This window comes from Dipodomys spectabilis, unplaced genomic scaffold, assembly GCF_019054845.1.
Source record: "Dipodomys spectabilis isolate Male_0828 unplaced genomic scaffold, ASM1905484v1 ptg000002l, whole genome shotgun sequence".
Classification (NCBI taxonomy): domain Eukaryota; kingdom Metazoa; phylum Chordata; class Mammalia; order Rodentia; family Heteromyidae; genus Dipodomys; species Dipodomys spectabilis.
In genome coordinates, this window is record NW_024870679.1 from 50,559,992 (window position 1) to 50,580,509 (window position 20,518).

Below are 20,518 nucleotides of genomic sequence, written 5' to 3' on the forward strand. Positions count from 1 at the left end.
CTCTTATCTCAAATTAACCACCAGAAAACCGGAAGCGGTGTTGTGGCTCAAAGTAGTAGAGTATCAGCCTTGAGCAAAAGAGCTTAGGGACAGCGCCCAAATTAACCACCAGAAAACCGGAAGTGGTGTTGTGGCTCAAAGTATTAGAGTATCAGCCTTGAGCAAAAGAGCTTAGGGACAGCACCCAAGCCCCATGACTGACCAACCAAAAATGGATTTTGAAACACGGTTCTCAGATCTGTCTCCTGAGTAGCTGGGATTATAATCATGTGCCACTGATGTCCAGCCTACATACATCAGTTAAGATGCAGCCTCCAGGTGACTGCAAAGGGCACACCGCCAGAGTTATAAGAGCAAGGGAGGAGGACAGAGTGAGGCCAAAGAAGGCCTTCCTGGTGAGGGGACGCAGAGGCACACTAAGCTGTGGGAGAGAGTGGCTCCCCTATGGAATCTTACTTGAGCATATCACCACCTCCAAAGGCCCTCTTTGGGACAAGTATAGCAAACCAGAGTCAAGGGACCATTTTCAGAGGGAGGGTGCAAGGCCTGACCCATTCCCAAACAAGTAGCTCTACAATAACACTTTTATTCTGTCCCAGGCTTGTTTACTTAGGGGCACAATGTAGGATTGTGGCAGCTGTAGTCTGTGGGTGGGGTCATAGGGCAGTGGTTAGAAATGTAAAAGGGACAGCTGAGGGCCCCACATGACCCAATGGATAGATCAAGGTCAAGGTCCCTGGAAGAGACTGAATTCTCCAAGGCTTAAAGTTCAAGACCTCTCTCCTGGCCGAGCAGTAAGAAGGAACTGAGCTGGGTCCCCCGACCACATACAACAGGAACAGACCTAGACCTTCCAGGTTCACCATTTTCTAGGCTCGGAGGGGGACAGGAAGGAAGGATGGTGATGCCCCTAGCCACGTGCCACAGGGAGCAGCAGTCTGCCCAAGCCCTCAAGAGCCAGCTAATGAATCGCACACCACTGAGCCATGTGCTAACTGGTTCAGCCGTGCGCACAATGCAGAACGCCAGCGCCTGCAGGACGGGGACGAGAATGGGGTTGGCAGGGAGAGCCTAATGACATTAGAGGTCAGCTGGGTGCAAAAGCTCCCCACAGAAGGGGCACCCATCTCCTCCAGCCCAGCCCTGAATCTCCTCACAGGGGTGCCCTGACTTCCAGACTTGCCCAGTTGGCCCCTGACTTCAATTCCACTGCAATCTAGATTTAGGAGGCTGGGTGGGGATGAGTGGTTCCTCAGCTTTCAGTGGAGACACAGCCAAGACTTCCTTTTTGCAAGCAAACCAAAGGAACAATCTCCAAATGCTCCCTCACTGCAGGCTTTTCTGGGTGCTCTGATTCTACTCCTTGTCCAGCTCTGCTGTGGCTTCCTCCCTGTCCTAGCCTCCTAGGGGTAATGATTTCAATGTTGCGGCATTTTTTCCCCACCTTACCTTTATCTTTCCCATTTTAAGACTCTTGCTTTTCTTGATCTGATGGGTGGACAGTTCTATCATTGATATTAACTGCACCTGAAGTGGGCATCAGCTCCACAATGCCCACAAAAACACTCCTCCGTGCTTACAATTTGATTGTCTACAGTCTGCCGAAGCCTGAGGCTCGGACAGGCAGAGCTCCAGGCTTCTGCCTACTGCATGCCATCCTGTCTGCTGCATCCCCTCCTCATGTGCTTACACCTTAGTGAGAAATAAAAACATAGTGGAAGGTTCTCCTCTGATTCTCCTGCCTGTGTCCTGCCACCGTTCCCAGCAGCCATGAGAGACTACAGTCACACAAGCTGGTCCCACTCACCACTGCCATGAGCTTGCTGGGTAGTCTCCAGGAAAGAGACTTCCCTGACCTGTACCCAAGCTCTCCCAGACTGGGAAGAGTGCAGAGTGCAGGCTTGGGAGCTTTCCTTCTATAGCTGAGCAGGGAATGCTGACTGCCATACACATGTATGTGTGTTCTCTCTCTCTCTCTCTCACACACACACACACACACACACACACACACACACCTGTATCTGAAGCTCCCTGATCCTCAAAACCTGCCTTGGAGGGCCTGGTGCCCCTCCTGTATCAAGACTACGATCTTTCTTGGGTTAACAGCCTCCTTCCCTGTCTGACCCAGCCTGGCTGGCTAAGCCCCACTGAGCAGTCACTTATGTAAGTCCTTTACATAGCCCTCTGCCTGGCTTATTTGGTGTCCTGGACAAGCTACTGGAATTAAGGCTGTTCAGCTCTGAGGGCAGAATCTGGATCTCCTACTCTACCCCGAGCTTGACTGTGGTAAGAAGTACAGAGGGTTAGAACTCAGATGTTCTAGAACCTGCTTCTCCAGTAGCCAAGGGCAAGTCACTTCCACTCAGCACCCCCATCTTGGAAACCAGGGTAGAGAGGTCAGGTGATCCTACCTGCAACTTGGCTGTTTCTAACTTTCCCTGTATTTCCCATTTTGTTCCTACTAGTTCTCTAGATTACTTTTTTAAAAGTATTTACACATTTTCTTCTGATTGTAAAAACTTCACACACACCACACACACACACACATACACACGATTTGGAGAAGTCCAGAAAAGCATAAAGAAGAAAACAGTGGCCAGGCTGTTACCCTAGAGATAACAGTGAGTGAAAGACAGAACTCCCTCCTTTCTACCATGCCTGAACACAGACCCAGCCTTCAACCCTGCACTCTGGCTCTGCTTCGGTTGGGGACTCCCGCCATCCCCGCAGTGTCCTGTGGGTATTTTTGTGAATTGTGAACTCCTTCCCATTCTCAGTGGACACAGAGGAATCCTGGAGCTGCCCTGGCAGGGCGGGCTCCACAGGGACCCAGCAGGCTGCTTGTTTCGGACTCTCCGGCCCCAGGGCTTGCTCATGGGATGAAGTCCTATCCAAGACAAACTTTATAGACGAGAACAGGCAAGACCTCACATCCCAGACTGACTGAGCCAAATCAGATCACTGGCAAGTTTCTCTGAGCTCCAGTGGGGAAATCGAGTGCAACAGCCATTACAGCCAACTGTGCTGTCTTAGATCCCACGTCTACCCCTTGGTTCTTTTCTTTTTGGTGCTAGTACCAGAGCTTGAACTCCAGGCTTTGTACTTTCACTTGGCTTTTTTGCTCATGGCTGGCACTCTACCATGTGAGCTATGCCCACTAGCCCAGCATTTGCTGGCTAATTGGAGATGATGTCCCAAGAACGTTTCTTCCTAGGCTAGCTTCAAACCATGATCATCCAGGCCTCGGGCTCCTGAATAGCAAGTGTTACAGGCAGGAGCCACTAGCATTGAACTGGTGGTTTGTTTACTGGAGTTTTCTCCCTTTAGGCCAGGAGCTAAAGTGGCTCTTGGGCAGCATCTGCCATACAGTGACAGAGGTTGTCTATCCTTTACTGGCAACACATTGAGTGGTAGCTTGGAAGACCCAAAGACAGGCCTGATCTCTGGCCTCAGGCATCCAGATGTGGGCAGAGTCAGGAGCTGTAGGTAGAGGAACAGAATTGTGGGAAAATCTAGTCCTCCATCCCCCTTTTGCCATCCTCCTCTTGGCTCAGGAAAGCTCTGGGCAGGGCCCCTCCCTGAACTCCTCCCAGATTGCCTTCAGAGTCCAGGCAAGGATATACCTTGTGTTCTGTCACAGAGCCCTGAGTGGCAGAGAGTGAGTTGCCAATTTTGTGGGCAGCAAGCAGATGATTGGCACCTAGGCATGCTAGGCTCCACTCTAGACTCTGGGGAGAGTGGTAAGGGATTCTGGCTAGGTCCTGCCCGTACTCTCACCTTCCTGGCCAGGGGCAACAGTCTTAGCCTGCACTGGGGCAGCTGTGGGCAGCTTCTGGCTCCTTGGTTGGCAGCATGGTGGCATTCTGGGAAAAGTGGGCTCTAGATATTGACCCTAACAGTCTTGAGGTTTACGGGTGCATAACACGTCTCCCAAACCCCACCCACATGGCCTCAAAGGACATTTCTTCTCTTGTCTTTGGCAGGTCAAGTCAGGATGTCCTACAGGGGAGAAGGGCAGCTTTCCTGGTCCCCTCTCCCTCACTGCCATCAGCCACATTGTGCCTGGCATCCTTGTCAAGTCCTAACTTCAAGAGGTAAGGACGCATGGCTCCCATCCCCATGGGCACTTTGTCCTGGACACTGGCAAACCTTCCACAGGGGGATGGGGGGGGTCCCCTACTCCTCCCAGCTGAGAGTCTTGTCCCCTCCCCTCCCCCACCCCCACCACCGAGCCATGTACCACATTTCTCCGCCGCCTCACCCTCTCTCCCCATAGGAGTAACTGCCGTGGCACAGACAATGAAGCTGTATTGATTAGTACAATTCCTGGGCACCTCCGGCCCGTCTCCCCGGGAGCTGGGACAATGCAGCTTTGATACTCAGAGCAGATTCTCAGCAGGTCCTTGGGCTGGGGGAGCCCTTACCCCCCCCAACTTGCCTCCCCTGCACCCCCACCACACAGCTAACTCTTCCTGAACTCCTTTGCACAGTTGCAACTTTCTGGGTCACTTCGGCTGGTGTCTGTCTCACTGGCTGGCTGTGCCTGTCCCTCCCTGGCACAAACCACTCAGCCCCTTGCCCCACTGCCAGCTGAGCTCCCAAGCCTGCCTGACACCAGGAAGGGGGCTCAATCTTCTGGAAAGTGACTGACCTGTTCTGGGGGAGAGGGAGTCACAGGTCCATGAGCCGTGGCCATCCTGGGGTGAGCGCTGGGAGCAAGCCGCGTGTCTCCACCGCTCATTCACACCTCTGCCAGCTCCAGTGCGACACTGACGCATCCCCTGCCTCTCCCGCTGCCGGGCTGGGCAGCAGCAATTACTTTCACCTCACCTCCTCCCGAAGCTCTGCCTCCCCCTGCCCTGGCCCTCCCCCTCCGGCCAGTCCCCATGCAGCTCCACAGAGAATGAGGCATAGGGTTTGTTGTGTTTTTCCCTTGTTCCCAGCAAGTTGTTAGAACAAAACACACATACTCCCTCCCTCTCTCTCTCAATTTTTTCCCCTCTCTCTCTCTTTCCCAGAGTGGGGCAGAAGGAGTGTAGGACAGGGTGAGAGGATGGCCACCCCCTCCCACAGCTGTGGGTGGGCCCCTGGGGTAAGGTAGTTGGTGGCCAAGGATTGATGGTCCTTGCTTTGTGGGGGCCCTGGTGGTGAAGGCTCAGTCCACAGGGCAGTACCAGGGCATCTCAAACGTCTTCTTCCAGTGGTGTGGACTGGGAGATATTGGTTCCTGCAGCTGTATCTTTCTCTGGGAGTTGGGGACTCTCTACTCAGCCAAGATAACTGAAGGGGTGTCCTCACAGGAGAATGTGAAGAACCATGCCATTACCAGTCCAAAGACAGATGGTACTAACCAAGACAGGGTCACTACTGAGTCCAAAGGGAAGGAGGGATGGAATAAGGACTCAGAGGGATTTGTACTGCATCATCCAGAACCTGATACACAGGTCTGAGAGTGTGGTATATGGGCTGGGTGATCCTAGCAGTGTCCCCATGACTACAGTGGAGTGTCATCCAATCCAGCCCTTCTCCCCTGAGGCCATACTCACTGGTCAGTCCCTAGCTGACACTCAGACACAAGCCTGAGCTAGGAAAGTGGGCTAGGAAGAAGGTGGGACCAGTATTCTAGACCTGGGAAGGGCTAAGTCCCTTTGGAAACTGGTAAGATGGTAGAGGAAGGAATGGTAAACAGCAGGAGCGTAGTAAACACTTGTCAAATGAGGTGTACATGAATTCTGCTGGAAGGACATTTTTTCTGTGAGTTTGGAGAATATAGGGAAGACTGACTAGGGAAAGATAACACTTTAAAAAATACCTGAAGCCAGGCACCTGTGACTCATGCCTGTAATCCTAGCTACTCAGGAGACTGAGATCTGAGGATCACGGTTCAAAGCCAGCCTGGGCAGGAAAGGCCGTGAGACCCTTTTTTTTTTTTGGGGGGGGGGGTCCAGTTGTGGGGCCTGAACTCTGGGCCTGGGCGCTGTCCCTCAGCTCTTCAGCTCAAGGGTAGCAATCTACCACTTGAGCCACAGTGCCACTTCCGGCTTTTTTTTTCTTTTTTGCTTATGTGGTGCTGAGGAATCGAACCCAGGGCCTCAGGCATGCAAGGCAAGCGCTCTACCACTGAGCCACCTTCCCAGTCCCAGTCATGAGACTCTTATCTCCAATAAACCACTCAAAAAACCAGAAGTGGTGCAGTGGCTCACGTGGTAGAGCACTAGCCTTGAGCTGAAGAGCTGAGGGACAGCGCTCAGGCCTAGAGTTCAAGCCCCATGACTGATACACACACACACACACACACACACACAAAAAGTCAGAAGTGGGGGCTGGGAAGGTGGCTCAGTGGTAGAGCGCTTGCCTTGCATGCTCGAGGCCCTGGGTCCGATTCCTCAGCACCACATAAGCAGAAAGTAAAAAGCCGGAAGTGGCGCTGTGGCTCAAGTGGTAGAGCGCTAGCCTTGAGCTGAAGAGCTGAGGGACAGCGCCCAGGCCCAGAGTTCAGGCCCCACGACCAGACCAAAAAAAAAAAAAAAAAGTCAGAAGTGGTGCTGTGGCTCAGGTGGTACAGTGTTAGTCTTGAGTACAAAGAGGCTCAGGGACAGCACTCTGGCCATGAGTTCAAGCCCCAGGACAGGCAAAAATAAAAAACAAAAAAAAAATTTAATATTTGAAAAATGGCACAGTCAGTTAGGCCTGAGTTCAAATCTAAGGTCTGGCAGCCTCTCACCGTATACAACCTTAAATAAGTTGCTTAACATGTCTGTTGTCCATTTCTGCATCTTTAAATAGGGGATATCTACCAACCACTGAATATAGGTAGCATTAGTAATAACAATAAGAGACAATAGACATTAGGCATTTTCTGTGAGTCCTAAACACTTCATGTATACTAACTCAGTCCTCCTAACAGTCCCATGATGGCTGCATGGGCCTTTGGGCTCCCTCCTAAGTATAGCTTTAGACCTTTCCAACTTAGCTACTCAATGGGCCAGGCTCATGCAACCAGGCCCCAGACACACTCCCCTGAATTCCTTTGGGCACAGTCTAAGGGCCAAGGCCCTGGTCGGGCCACTGGCTCCAGGAAGGCCCAGTCACCCATGATGCCCAAAGGCTCACTTCCACCCAGGGTGGGCTCTGGCTGCCCTGGTCTGGGCTGGGTTCCCAGAACAGGCAGCCCTGGCTGGATGGCTTTCCCTGGCTCTGGCTATGGGGACAGGAGGCGGCAGTAGCCCAGCTGGGCCCTGGCTGTAATGAGGCCTCATTAGTGGGATCCAGCTGCTCCAGCCCCACTTAGCAAGGCTGACTCCCCTAGCCCCAGCCTTTTGACTTTTCTTAATAAGAGTGGGCATCCTTCCAGAAGGGCAAAGATTCTAGGGACTTTGTTGTCCTCTGTGACTCTGGAGGGAAGGTCCTGCTGAGCTAGTATTAAAGAGTGCTAGGGACATGGGGATGACTAGGGGAAGCTGTGTACGGGAAGATGAGGCCATAGGACTGAGTATGTAGGCTACGAAAGCAGGGTCTTAGAGTCAAAGAAGCCTGAAGAAGGCAGGGCCTTTTCCTCTGGATCTGGACATTCCATTTCACCAGGGAAGTAGTATTCGCACATCTAGAACCATCAGAAAATCATTGCTTAAGCTGTCTTGTATAGAAGGGCACTTTCTTATAGACTGTGTGCCATCACTGAGCTAGGAGAGTACTACTATGTGCCAACACCTGGGTTAGAATAGTACTAGATGCCAGAAGCTGTATCAGCAAGAGTGCCCACTGTGTGTCAGGTCCAATACTGAGAGAAAAACATTGCATGCTAGATGTGTGTCAGGAGAACACCCACATTACCAGAGTAATGCTCAATCCAATGCTGGAAGGGTACAAATTATGTGCCAGGTCCTGTGTTAAGAGAGGGCCCACTATGTGCCAGGCCCTAAGCTGAGAGCTCCGTGTGTCAACTCATGTCAAGTGAACCGCTGTGGTATGCTAAGTCCTTCACATGAGGTGAAAATGCCCATCTCTGAGTTGAATAAGCACCCACTGTGCACTGGGCACCATACTAGATGAGTATCCACTGGGTGGCAGGCTCTCCACTGAGTGCTCAGGGTGTGCCAAGTTTGTATTAGCTGAGCATTTCCCACATGTTGCAACTTGTGCTGAGTGCCCAGGGCTGATAGGGCCTTCTACCAAGGGAGCGCTCAACATGTGCCAAACCCTGTGCCTGGTGAATTCCCAACACATGCCAAGCCTATACTAGCTGAGCACTTGCTACATGCCAAGACTGGACTGGATGCACGAGCACTCACTGTGTTCTAGGCCCCGTGATGAATGCTGCAGACAAGAGGTCTCCAAATCCTCAAGTCAAAGCAGAAGGGTGGGGCAGGCCCAGGTGTTTGCAGAGTCTTCTGGGACTTAGAAGCTCTGACACCCACCGTCCTGGTATCTGGATGACTCAATCAAAATGTTCAAAGACATGGGAAGAAGCCAACCTGGCTCAGGCCAGGGGAAGAGATTGAAATGGCCAGCCTGGGAGCTTGGTGTGAGTTGGTAGGGTTAAAACTAAGCCAGTCAAGACTCTTCTGCCTACTCTCCTGAGCTCCCCTCCTCCAGCATCTGTCCTTTGAGACCCAGACAGTCCTGCCCTACACGTGTACAGAGGCCCTGGGCCTCCGTGGAAGGACCATCCCACCCACCCTCGGTGCCCCCGAGCATCCCAGCTGCTCCCAGCTTGGAGGTACCCTGGCCAGCTGGGTCCTCGCAAGGCCCTGTCCTAAGATCCACTGAGGCGTGAGGGAGGCAGCTGAGCTGGCCTGGCAGAGACCATCTGGGCTGGGAGTGGGGGTAGAGACACGTGCAACAAGCATGTGGGCCTGGGCACGTGCTGGGAAATGGCTGGCTCCTCTCTAGGGCACCTGCCTGAGAGCCCAGAAGAAGCTCCTGTGATGATACAGGGCATCTGTTGATACTGAAGAGACCTGAAACCAGAGGTAAAGGGCAGTGGAAGTGAGGACCTCAAGGTAGAGGCTAGTTGTCCAACTCTTTGATAACAGGAAACAAACAGTGTAATAGAAGCCACAGAAAACCAGGAAGTTCTCGGCGTCATCAGCTCACAGACACATCTTCATCGTCCTCTCTTCTGACCTAGGAGGGCATCTAGTGATGTAGCATTTGGAAGGAACTTCCTCAGCCACTGGGCCTTAGGAAGACACAAACACCTAGCAAGTGCTGACTTAGCTCCATGTTAGTAAGCAGGGATGGGTCTTGGCAGGGGCTGGCTGTATCCTAGAGACAAGCTCTGAATGGAGCAGCTTCAGTTCCAAACTGGGACCCAAGAATAGAGTAGCCCAAGGTCATCAGCAAAACTGAACAAGAAGCAGGAATAGAAATCTCTGAGTAACCACCGGGGGTACCCATGGGACAGATGCTATGAGCTTCAAACACAGCAGTGGGTAGAAGGCAAAGGGCAGAGGGCAAGCCCCAGCTATCTTTAGGCCATCCTGGTGCTGGGAACGGGAGTCCCAAGGCAGCATTCCCTCCCACGGGCGGCTGGAAGGCATAGCACCGGTCCAGGAAGCTCAGCTGGGACCTAGTAACTCAGGCTCTCTGAGCTGCCCACATGGGTACCCCAATTCTCGTGCTTGCCAGCTCTCCTGCCTGCCAGCCCTGCCAGGGTCACTCCAGAGAAGAACCATGAAGTGCTTGAAGGGGCTCACAGGGCTTAGTGTCTCAAGGGAAGGAGAGGGGAGGACTGAGATTTCCCAGGGAAAAGGTGAGGTCCTGCTTAGGTTCTAACACAAGATCTACCTCCCAGCAAGAGTTAATATCATAAACTCTCTATCTGTGCCTAACCTGAGCATCTCAACTGATTCTAGACTGGCTCAAGAATCCTTTCAGCTGGGCACCAGTGGTTCAGCCTGTAACCCTAGCAACTCAGGAGGCTGAGCTCTAAGGATCATGGTTTGAAGCCAGCCCGGGCAAGAAAGTCCAGGAGGCAGTTATCTCCAATCAACCACCAGAAAACTGGAAGTGGCACTGTGGCTCAAAGTGGTAGATTGCTAGCCTTGAGCTGAAGAGCTTGGGCAGCGCCCAGGCCCCAAGTTCAAGCCCCACAACCACCACTACCAACACCAACAACAAAAAAATCCTTTCAGAAGTCTGGTTTATTCAGACTCCTTGAAGAGCTGGATGCTAGAGATTCAGAATAGGATTGGACAGAAGCAGAATCACCCCATACCTTTCCCCAAACCATTCCTCTGAACCACGTTCTCTAAATCCCAGAAATTTTTGGTGAGAGACTAGGTTAGCTAAGAGAAGGCTTAGCAGAGACCCCAGGCCAACTAGTCTTTCATTAAATGAGGGAAGCAACAGAAGGCATTGGTGGGGAGGGAGCTGTTGAGGGAGGGCTGTCCTCTGTCACTGGCTTCCTCCCCTGACAGCTGTCCAGTCTGGCTTGTCCCTGAAGCAAGATTCTAAGACAAAAAATACAACCATAGCCCTCAGGATAGGCTCTGGCTTCTTTCTCTTGCTTCCTGCTTCCGGTGCCAACCTGCTCCATCCATCAATGAGTCTTGTTCCCTCAAGACCATTCCCCAGGCTCTTGTTTCTTGAAGGGCCTTCCCAGCACCACTCCTATGCTCTGAAGTAGAGGACAAAGGAGGGGCCATGGCTTGGAGAAGGGGAGGAAGATTATTGAGGAGATTTCAGAAGAAGTTGGTTTTCTTGTTTTTTTATTTTTATTTTTTGGTCGGTCATGGGCCTGATCTCTAGCCTGGGCGCTGTCCCTCAGCTCTTCAGCTCAAGGCTAGCGCTCTACCACTTGAGCCACAGTGCTACTTCCAGCTTTTTTCTGCTTATGTGGTGCTGAGGAATCGAACCCAGGGCCTCATACATGCAAGGCCAGCACTCTACCACTGAGCCACCATCCCAGCTTCCCAAAAGTTTTTTTTTTAATGAAATTTGCATGAGAAAGCACCAGAGAAGTAGAGAAAAACCAGTGTCAGAGAATCCCTGATGAGCACATACTTGAATGTGCCCTAAGGCACAGCACTGGGTGGGTAGGAGCTGCCCAGGTGCAGCCATGGCACAGTCCTGGCTGTTCTCCTCTCCTCCTAACAAGAGGAGCTGTGTCCTCTCCAGAGCACCTATCACCAGGACAGGCAGTGTGCCTTCCAGCAGGGTTTCTGGTGGAACCTGCCCAGCTGTGAGCCTGGAGTTTGGTGCTGTCTCACTTGCTGGGTGAGGGGCTGCCTGCCTGGGGATTGGGAGAGCCCTGGTAATTGGGCAGTGCCAGCCCTGGTCTAATAGAGCCTCCTATACCCTCCCTTGTGCCATAGCAAGTAATTGGTAGGACATCATATAGGGCTGTGTGTGCCCTTTACCTCCATCATCCTGGCCCCTGTACTCACCAACATCCCTTTGGCACCTTTTCCTACCATGGTGGCAGTGGGTGGGGGGCTCTGGAGACCTGGATCACACTCGCAGGCTCTGCTTCCAGTGCCTTTCAGACAACGGACCTCAAGAGCTGTAGAGAAAATAGAAAGTAAGGTGAGACCTAGGCCCAGGCAGGCTAGGAGTGGCCCTCAGAACTCTCCAGAACAGGTAGTACAGAGCCCCACACTACCAGCTGGGAGGTCTTTGTGTCCCTCTTCCCCCTACTCCTTCAGCCTGGCCATTTTGCATCCTGCTCAATTCTGATGACCCTGGAGGACCAGCCCCTTCCAAGTTCTTCCCCCAACCCCTCTCCTGGGTCCTTTATTCTCCAGGCTTCCTGTCCCAATGGGCAAAGGTCTATTTTTGACTCTCCAGATGCCCAATCCTATAAAAGACAGAAAATGAACACAGAACTGGGACAGAGTCCAAGTCCTTCATCGTCTGTGTGAATGGCCACAGCCTTTGCCCAGGAGGGGAGTCAGCTTGGATCAGCACATGCTCCCCAACTTCAGCCCAACCAGCCACGATGGTCTTGCCCCATTCTGGTGCCATTCTGCTGCTCTGCACATGCCAGATTCACCAGGTGTAGCCAAATCTTTTTGCCTTCCTGGTTTTACAGCAGGCTTACTAGGTGAAATTCTGCAAGTCCTTTTAACCAAGTCCTTTAACCTGTTTTCTTCACTCTGTAGCTTGTCCTAGCACTCCACTGCCAGAATGAACAAATTGCTTCCTCCTTTCTGGATCATGCAGACTTCAACCTGTGCCCTCACCATCTCATATTAGACATATTTGCCTAGAAGTCCATCAACCACAAGCCAGTTCCCTGAGGGCTTGGGACTGGCTTTCTTTTACTCTTCTGGGCCTAGCACCCAACACTGTGCTGGAGCTAATAAGATAGTTGAAATGGTCGAAATGAAGGGGAACCAATGGGACAGGGGCCTGGAATTCAGGTCTGGTTTAGCATAGGATCTCCGAGGAAACATCGAAGAGCCCTCAGGGCCAGATGAGTTGGAAAGGTGTGCAGATAAATGATAGGATCAAGCCACGTGGCAAAGCTCATGCATTATAGGTTTAATAATAGAGATGAAAAAGGAATCATTTCTGACAGGCCTTAGGAGAAAAATCAACCTTCAGAGAGCCTTAACTCTCTCATGAAAGGATAGTCTTGGGTCAGATAGATGAAGAGGTTCAAACTCCACAGTGCCCTACCCTAAGGTTGATTTGGCTGTGCTTCTGAGACCTTCCCTGAGCAAACTTCACTGCCACAGCTCTTCCGGGTCACTCAGCCTCACCCAAGTTACCTATGAAAGTTACTACCTCTCACCCACAGGAAATCCCCGGAAGGATAAGGGAGAAGCAAGAAAACTACCTTTGCAAATAAGCCCTTGACTTCATTAAGCCCTTTGCCTTGAATCATCTGATCTCTTATAGGACTTGTCTCTTTAAAACAAGTAAGTGAAGAACTATGTGAACCACTTTTTCCTCCTTCCTTCTCTCTCTTCTTCCTTCATCTCTTTTCTTTTTTCCTTCCTTTCTTTTATTAATTATTATTATATATATATTTTTTTGGTCAGTCATGGGGCTTGAACTCTGGGCCTGGGCGCTGTCCCTCAGCTCTTCAACTCAAGGCCAGTGCTCTACCACTTGAGCCACAGCGCCACTTATGGTTTTCTGGTGGTTAAGTGGAGATAAGAGTCTCACCAACTTTCCTGCCCAGGCTGGCTTTGAACAACAATTCTCATATCTCAGCCTCCTAAGTAGCAAGGATTACAAGTATGAGCCACCAGTGCCCAGCCTTTACATTTTCCATGGTACCCAAGGGTTCAACCTCAAACATGGCAGTCTTCCCTGTAAGAGTCCTTGTGAAAATCTGCATCTTGGTAGTGGTCCCACTACCAGATGGTAGATGGGAAAGGAAGAGCACCATTTCCTTTTGCCAGTGGTCAGGGTTTGCCTCTGCCCCTCAGTGTCTTCTCCCAACAAGATTCTGTTCATATCTTTGGTCTTCTGGTAACAGTTAGTTACAGAAGGAAGCTATGTCCTTCAGAAAGGGATTGTATCCTAGTCCTTCTCACCCCTGGCACTGCCTGTGGCCCCTCCCTAGCAGTATACTCTCCATCAGACTTCCCTAAACCTGTCATTGGAGGAGTAATAATGACAATGATGATAGTAATAACAGCAGATGGTGTTATTAAGAGCCACCTCAGGGGCTGGAAATTATTATTCCCTTTAGTCAGGTGAGTAAATTGAGGACAGTGTCCTGGGACTGAAGCTACATAGTGTTCTCACTCAGGTCATTTCAGAGTTCCTCATCTAGCTTCCAAGTGGAAAGACCAACCCAGGCCAAATGCCTCGCCTGGAGGTACTGAGCAAGTTTCATCTCTGACATCTCTGACTCAAGCCATTATAATCAGGCAGTCACCAGAATCTGTTCTCAGCTAGATCCTCAGTGCTAGCTGCCTTTAGGTGGCTTATGGATTACTAGAGCAAGAACACTTAGTGACTAGACCAGGAGAATGAGTTGGTTTAACTCTCTGCTGCTTCTCCTGCCTTTCTGTGTAACGGCCCTATCTATCCAATCAAAAAGTGCCAGTTGACAGAATCAGAAGGAAACAGGTGATAAAAATACAGCAGAGGGGTCCATTAGCTGCACTGGACGTTGACGAAAGTGAACTAAGCAACTCAAGGGCAGCAATGGGAGGGGAGAATGAGAGAAAGAGGGAACTGCTTACACCAAGTTAAAGGAAAGAAATGTACATATCACCTGATTTGGAAGAAATAGTTGTGTTGTGAAGGTTTGTAGAGTTCACAAATTTTATAGACCATGATATTGATAATTCACCTTGTGAAGGTTAAAATGTGTTTGTGACTTAGCTAAGTATCCCTATCCCACAGTATTGTGAAATTTATGTAATCAATCTCAATAAAGAATTTTTTTTAAGGGCTGGGAAGGTGGCTCAGTGGTAGAGCGCTTGCCTTGCATGCCTGAGGCCCTGGGTTCGATTCCTCAGCACCACATAAGCAAAAAAGAAAAAAGCCGGAAGTGGCGCTGTGGCTCAAGTGGTAGAGCGCTAGCCTTGAGCTAAAGAGCTGAGGGACAGTGCCCAGGCCCAGAGTTCAGACTCCATGACCGGACCCAAAAAAAAAAAAAAAGAATTTTTTTTAATAAAAAGTGCCAGTTGAGTGCTAGGGTATAGCTCAGTGATAGAGCATTAGCTTAATATGCTGGGTTGAATCCCCAGCACAAAAACAGAAAAAGCCCACAACACTATGCCAGTCCCTCTTCTAAGTATCAGAGGCTCATAATATTCAGGCCTTGGGCCTGTCCCAATCCATAGATAGGCCACCATTTACAAGCAGCAGGTCAGTTCAGCATATATGAAGTCCTCAGGCTATGGGATCTGATAGACTTAGGCTGGGTTCTGACTCTGCTACTCACTAAGCACATGATTCTAAAGCAATGCCTAATCTCTTTGAATGTGATTTTTCTCTATGTGGAAGATGGAGCTAAGAGTAATTTTCTCATAAACCCTGAGGTTTCTCTCTCTCTCTCTCTTCAGTCCTGGGGCTTGAATTCAAGGTCTAGGCACTGTCCCTGAGCTTCTTTTGCTCAAGGCTAGCACTCTACCATTTAAGTTACATTGTCACTTCCAGCTTTTCCTGTTTATGTGGTACTGAGGCATCGAACGCAGGGCTTCATGCATACTAGGCAAGCACTCTACCACTAACCCACATTCCCAGCCCTCTGCCTAATTTTATTTTATTTTTTTGGTTGGTTGCGGGGCTTGAACTCTGGGCTTGGGCGCTGTCCCTGCGCTCTTCAGCTCAAGGTGAGTGCTCTACTGCTTGAGCTACAGCTCCACTTCCGATTTTCTAGTAGTTTATTGGAGATAAGAGTCTCATGGACTTTCCTGCCCAGGCTGGCTTTGAACCTCGATCCTCAGATCTCAGCCTCCTGAGTAGCTAGGATTACAGGCGTGAGCCACCGGCGCCCGGCTTCTGCCTAATTTTTGACTCCACATTTTTCTCCTTTCCACACCATTAACCTTTTCAGAGACTTAAGAGTCTTCTTGATAGTCTACCACAGCCAAAAGGATATATGACCTAACTTGCTTAGCAGGCTGCCTACAACTAGATTCATTTATTCCACAAATACTTATTACAGGTCTGGTCTGGGCCAGATCTGTGCCAGGCACCAAGTACTCAAAGGTCTCTGCCCTCTCTAGACCTGCCCATAAACTGAGAGGAAAAGAGTAAGATCGATGAGTCAAACCAAATAATTACAGACTGAGATAAATAGTATGAAGGAGATCTCTTTATGCTCTACAGCAGGGTTGAAAGTCCTAGAAGAGGTGTTTAAGAATCAGAAGAAGATAATTCCACAAAGTGACAATAGTAAGGAAGAGAAGGGGCCATTCAGGAAGTCAAAATAATCCAAAGGAAAGCTCAGGTAGCCCAGGAGAAAGTTGAAGGCAGACCCATAACAAGGAAGGCCTGTAGGCTCTGGATTTTGGTCTTTATTCTTTTTTTTTTTTGGGGGGGGGGGGGGAAGGGTGTCCCGTCCTGGGGCCTGAACTCTGGGCCTGGGCGCTGTCCCTCAGCTCTTCAGCTCAAGGCACTACCACTTGAACCACAGCACCACTTCCGGCTTTTTTCTTTTTGCTTATGTGGTGCTGAGGAATCAAACCCAGGGCCTCAGGCACGCAAGGCAAGCGCTCTACCACTGAGTCACCTTCCCAGCCCTTGGTCTTTATTCTAACGGCAATAGTGGCTATTAAAGGCTTTTAAGCAGACGATTAACTTGGAGAATGGATTAACGGAAATATTTTTTGAAAGCATCCCTCCTTAAGTAAGGTAGTGTGGGCCTGCAGTCCAGTTCAGAGGGAATCTGAGGTGGCAGAATAACCTGAGTCCACAAGCTTGAGATCAGCCTGAACAACATAAGGAGATCCCTCCTCTAAACAGAACTGTGAAAGAAAGAAAGAAAAAAAAAAGGCAGGACAGGATCATCCTATTCACAGTATGGAGAAAGGACCGGAAGGTGAGAGTAGTAAAGAAGAAATAAACTGAGAATGGGTCAGGCCAGAGGAGAAGGGGGCTTGGAAGATAATGTTGGAGCAAGAGAAGGAGCACAGATCTGAGAGAAATTTAGAAGGCAGCACAGTAGGACTTGATAATACATAGGATACTAGAGAAGGGCAAGCTTTGTTAGTGAAATGGGAAGAAGCTGGTAGCAATCTCAGACACAAGAATGTGGCTGAGCTGGGGCTGGGAAGGTGGCTCAGTGGTAGAGCGCTTGCCTTGCATGCATGAGGCCCTGGGTTCCATTCCTCAGCACCACATAAGCAAAAAGCCGGAAGTGGTGCTGTGGCTCAAGTGGTAGAGTGCTAGCCTTGAGCTGAAGAGCTGAGGGACAGTGCCCAGGCCCAGAGTTCAGGCTCCAGGACCGGACCCCCCCCCCAAAAAAAAAGAATGTGGTTGAGCTGGGTGATGGTGGCTCAGGACTATAATCGTAGCTTCTCAGATGGCTGAGATCTGAGGATTGTGGTAAGAAGCCAACCCAGGCAGTAAAGTCCATGAGACTCTTATCTCTGACAATTACTCAGAAAAAGCTGGAAGTGGTGCTGTGGCTCACGTGGTAGAGCATTAGCCTTCAGCACAAAGAGGCTCAGGGACAAAGCCCAGCCCCCCTGAGTTCAAGCCCCAGGATTGGCAAAAAAAAAAAAAAAAAAAGTGAGTGCTATTGTAGTTTTGGGGAGGGGAGAGGGCAAGCTACAGTTGACTAGCAGGCTTGGGGGTACTAGCAGGCAGGTGTACACACCTTTTATGGTCTCACTGCTAGTACTTCACAGTTTGTTGGGAAGATACAGAAGGAAGTATGATCTTGGTTCACTGTGATGGAGAGTTTGGAGGAGCAGTGGGAGACAGAGAGGCTTCCTTCTGCCTGAAGCCAGGATACCACCGGGGACCATCACCCAGGTGCATTCCCAGCAGGTCCTTCTTCGTTGATCACTTGTCCCCACTTCCACCTATATATATAACCTACACATCTTCAAAACCTGTCTCAAAGCCATTGTCCTCAAGACTTCCTGTGTCCTCCCAGTTGCTGGCAGTCTTTCTGTGGTACCCCTTAAAGCACACGGTGTGCTCTAGTATGCTAGTCACAGGTAGCATTGCAGCATGATTGTCTGTTGGTGTCCAAGTCTGGCTCCCCCACTAGCTGGAGAGCTCTTCCAGGGCACAGGTGTGCTTCTTCCATGTCCTCAGCGCTGGTATCTCTACAGTCCTCGAGAATAAGGGTGTGGATTTCTCTCTGGTCCTTGGGAACATGGGCATGCTCAGTGTTACTCCTTGGTCCCAGAACTATTTTCCTCACCCAGTACTCTCCAATCTTTTATTGCCCCTTCTCTTTAGGGACACCTTTTAGGTTCCTCTCTCCTTTACCACTCCTTCTCCTCAACCCTCTATTCTTTATCTCCTAGCAGTCTTTCAGATAAGAAACAGACTGGGCTTTGTGAGGGGAGCTGTCAAAAACCTGGGTGCGCGGCTCCTTTAAGAATGATCAACGAGGGGGCGTGGCCTGCAGGGTGCAGGCCCGACCGGGGGGGGGGGGGGGTGCGGCTCCTTTAAGTAGCGGCCGGCGGGCAGCGCTCGGGCCCCGGGTGGGCGGCCGGGCGGGGTAGGGGCGCGGTCGCCCCGCTATCTGCGGTGCCTCCCGGAGCGTCCCGGTTCCTTGAAGCGGGACGTGTCCACTCTAATCGGGGTGCGAGGTGTGTGGGTGGGGGGCAGGCGTTACATCAGCCACCACGTGTGGGCCTCTCAGCTGGCGTGGAGCGGGCGGCCCCGCCCCCGGCCCCTGCGGTGGAAAAGTACCGGGGTGCCGAGGGCCCCGCCCCCGGGCCCCGCCCCCGGGCCGCGGCGGCCCCGCCCGGCGCTCGGGGCGAGCCCCCCCACCTCCATCCCGGCGCGACGCGGCCCCGCAGCCGTCCGCGGCCCCGCGGAGACGATCGGGTGCGGGGCGCCGGCCGCGGGGGGGGCCGCGGGGCTGCTAGGCCCCCCGGTCTCACCTGCGGCCGCCGGGGCTCGCCCTCGGCGCTCCCGGAACCAGGTTCCCGGTGGTGAGGGCGCAGATTTTTTTATCCCCCTCCCCCAAGGTAATAGTCCCCCCCACCTACCCCCAAAGAGCTCCCCTCTTTGGCGGTCCCTTCCCAAAGCCGTGGCCTCGGGAGCCCGTGGACAAAGAGATCCGGAGGGCCCCGTGACTTCCCACGGCTTCCCGAGACCCGCGGGCGCGCGGGAACCCGCGGCACCCGGCGGGCGAGTGGGCGGGCAGATGAGGGAGGCCGCGGGCTGGAGCGGCCAGATAGACCGGCAGCGGCCGCCAGGCCGGCGGCGAGGGGTGCGGGACCCGGCGCCCGGCCCGGCGCCCCGCGGGGGGCCCCTCATCCCCGCACGCACAGACCCACCGGCGCCCCAGACAGACCGCGACACGCTCCGGTTCCGGCGTTCCCCGCACCTCCCGCCGCCCCCGACCGAGCCGGCGTCGGCACGCAGCACACCCCCCTCCACTCCCGGCGCCGCTTCTCTCCCTCACCCCCCCCCCCCCGTCCCCGCACCTCCCGATTCCCGCCCGCCTCGGCTCCTTGGTGACAGCGGTGACACCCAGACGCGCGCACCTACCCCGACCTCCGCGGCGAGACAGACATCCCAGTGCGAGCACCCACACTCGCAGCCCCAGATGCCGCATGCATGCGCGATCGCAAACACCGCACACACACACAGACACGGACACACGCACGCGCGCGCTGGCCCCGGGGGCTCAGCCCCGCGGCCCGGACCCGCCGGCGCGAGCACCGCAGCGCCCCGGCCCCCCAGCCCCCTCTTACCATGCTGCAGCCCCCGGCCCAGGCGTGCCGGGTCCGCACCGCCGTGCGCCCAGGTGGCTTTCTTAAAGGGAAAGTTGCATCAGCCTCCCGAGGCTCGGAGCCGCCGCGAGTCCGCCCGCCCCGCCGCGCCGCTCGCCGCTCCTCCAGAGCTTGTTGTGTTTTGGTTTCGGGGAGGCGGGGGCTCAGAGTTTGGTGAAAGTTTGAAGAGTGAAGAAGGCTGGAGAGACCCAGCCAAGTCCCTCCTCTCCCCGAACAGCTCCCCTGGCCGCCCTCCCTCCCCCCGCCCCGTCCCCTCCCCTCCGCTCCCTTCTCCCTTCCCCTCCCGCGTGCCGACTTCTCCCAGACTCCTCCTCCCAGGGAATAAAATTACAAGTCGCTCCGGCTTTCAGATGATTGATCCCCGCAAACCCCTGAGAGTGGGGCTCGTCGACGTAACCCCAATTCTCCGCCCAGGCCTTTGCTACCCTCCAGCTGGGGCCCTTGGAAAGAAGCAGATGTAGTTCCCTTCGGGCTAGGCTGGAACGAAGCCAAAAGGCCTGGGGCACATGAAGGGGGGGTGAGGGGGGGGTTGAAGTTAGCCGCCCGGGCCCCTGGCCTTCTGCGCCTGCGTTCCCCCTAGAGAAAAGTCAAAAGCAAATTCCGTTCCCTTTGGAGCTGCGCCGCTAGAGACTGGGCCCAGCTGGGTAAGGCCTGGGACCTACTCCTTGGAGTTGGAGAGCTGGGGGAGTCCTTTCTCCAGTACACTCCCCTCCCCGCCCCCTTGCTACAAACATCAGCGTGAGCTCCCTAAGTCCCTCGGTGGGGAGACAGACAAGGGGCCCCCAATCCCAGTTAAAGGAGGCTTGGCTACGAGTTGCTTTGTGGAGCCTGTTGAAATGGAGAGGATTAGTTAAGGAAATGCCTACCTATTCTCTGGCTGGCTAGTGGGGCCTGGAATTTGGAATGGGCCCTCCATATTTGCTTATTTGAAGATAGCCACCTTTCCAGGAAAGGGACTGTTAACAGGAACTGTTGTTGTTGTTCCAGCCTGAGTGGGACAATCTATCTACTCAGGGAACACCCTAGGCTGGAGAGGCTGACTCCATTGTGCCCACAGCATCCTCACCACCATGGCCAAGAAACTAGTCTTATTTTTTCCTCTGGGGACACTCAGCCTTGAAGAAGCAGATGCATCCCTGTCAAAACTGCACAAGACCAATCAAGGAATGAGATTCTAC

At 52.6% G+C, this 20,518-nt stretch overlaps 1 protein-coding gene across 1 annotated transcript in view; it reads right to left on the reverse strand.

The window, feature by feature from the left end:
- Slc6a9 (solute carrier family 6 member 9) overlaps nt 1-19,544 on the reverse strand; it is a 34,301-nt gene extending 14,757 nt beyond the window's left edge. Inside the window, exons 1-2 of the mRNA XM_042682645.1 lie at nt 19,302-19,544; nt 11,391-11,506 (exon numbers count right to left, since the gene is read on the reverse strand). Of these exons, the coding sequence (XP_042538579.1) occupies nt 11,391-11,420 (30 nt within the window). The 5' untranslated portion in view covers nt 11,421-11,506; nt 19,302-19,544. The remainder of the gene's footprint in view (nt 1-11,390; nt 11,507-19,301) is intronic.
- Between the last annotated feature and the right edge of the window lie 974 nt (nt 19,545-20,518).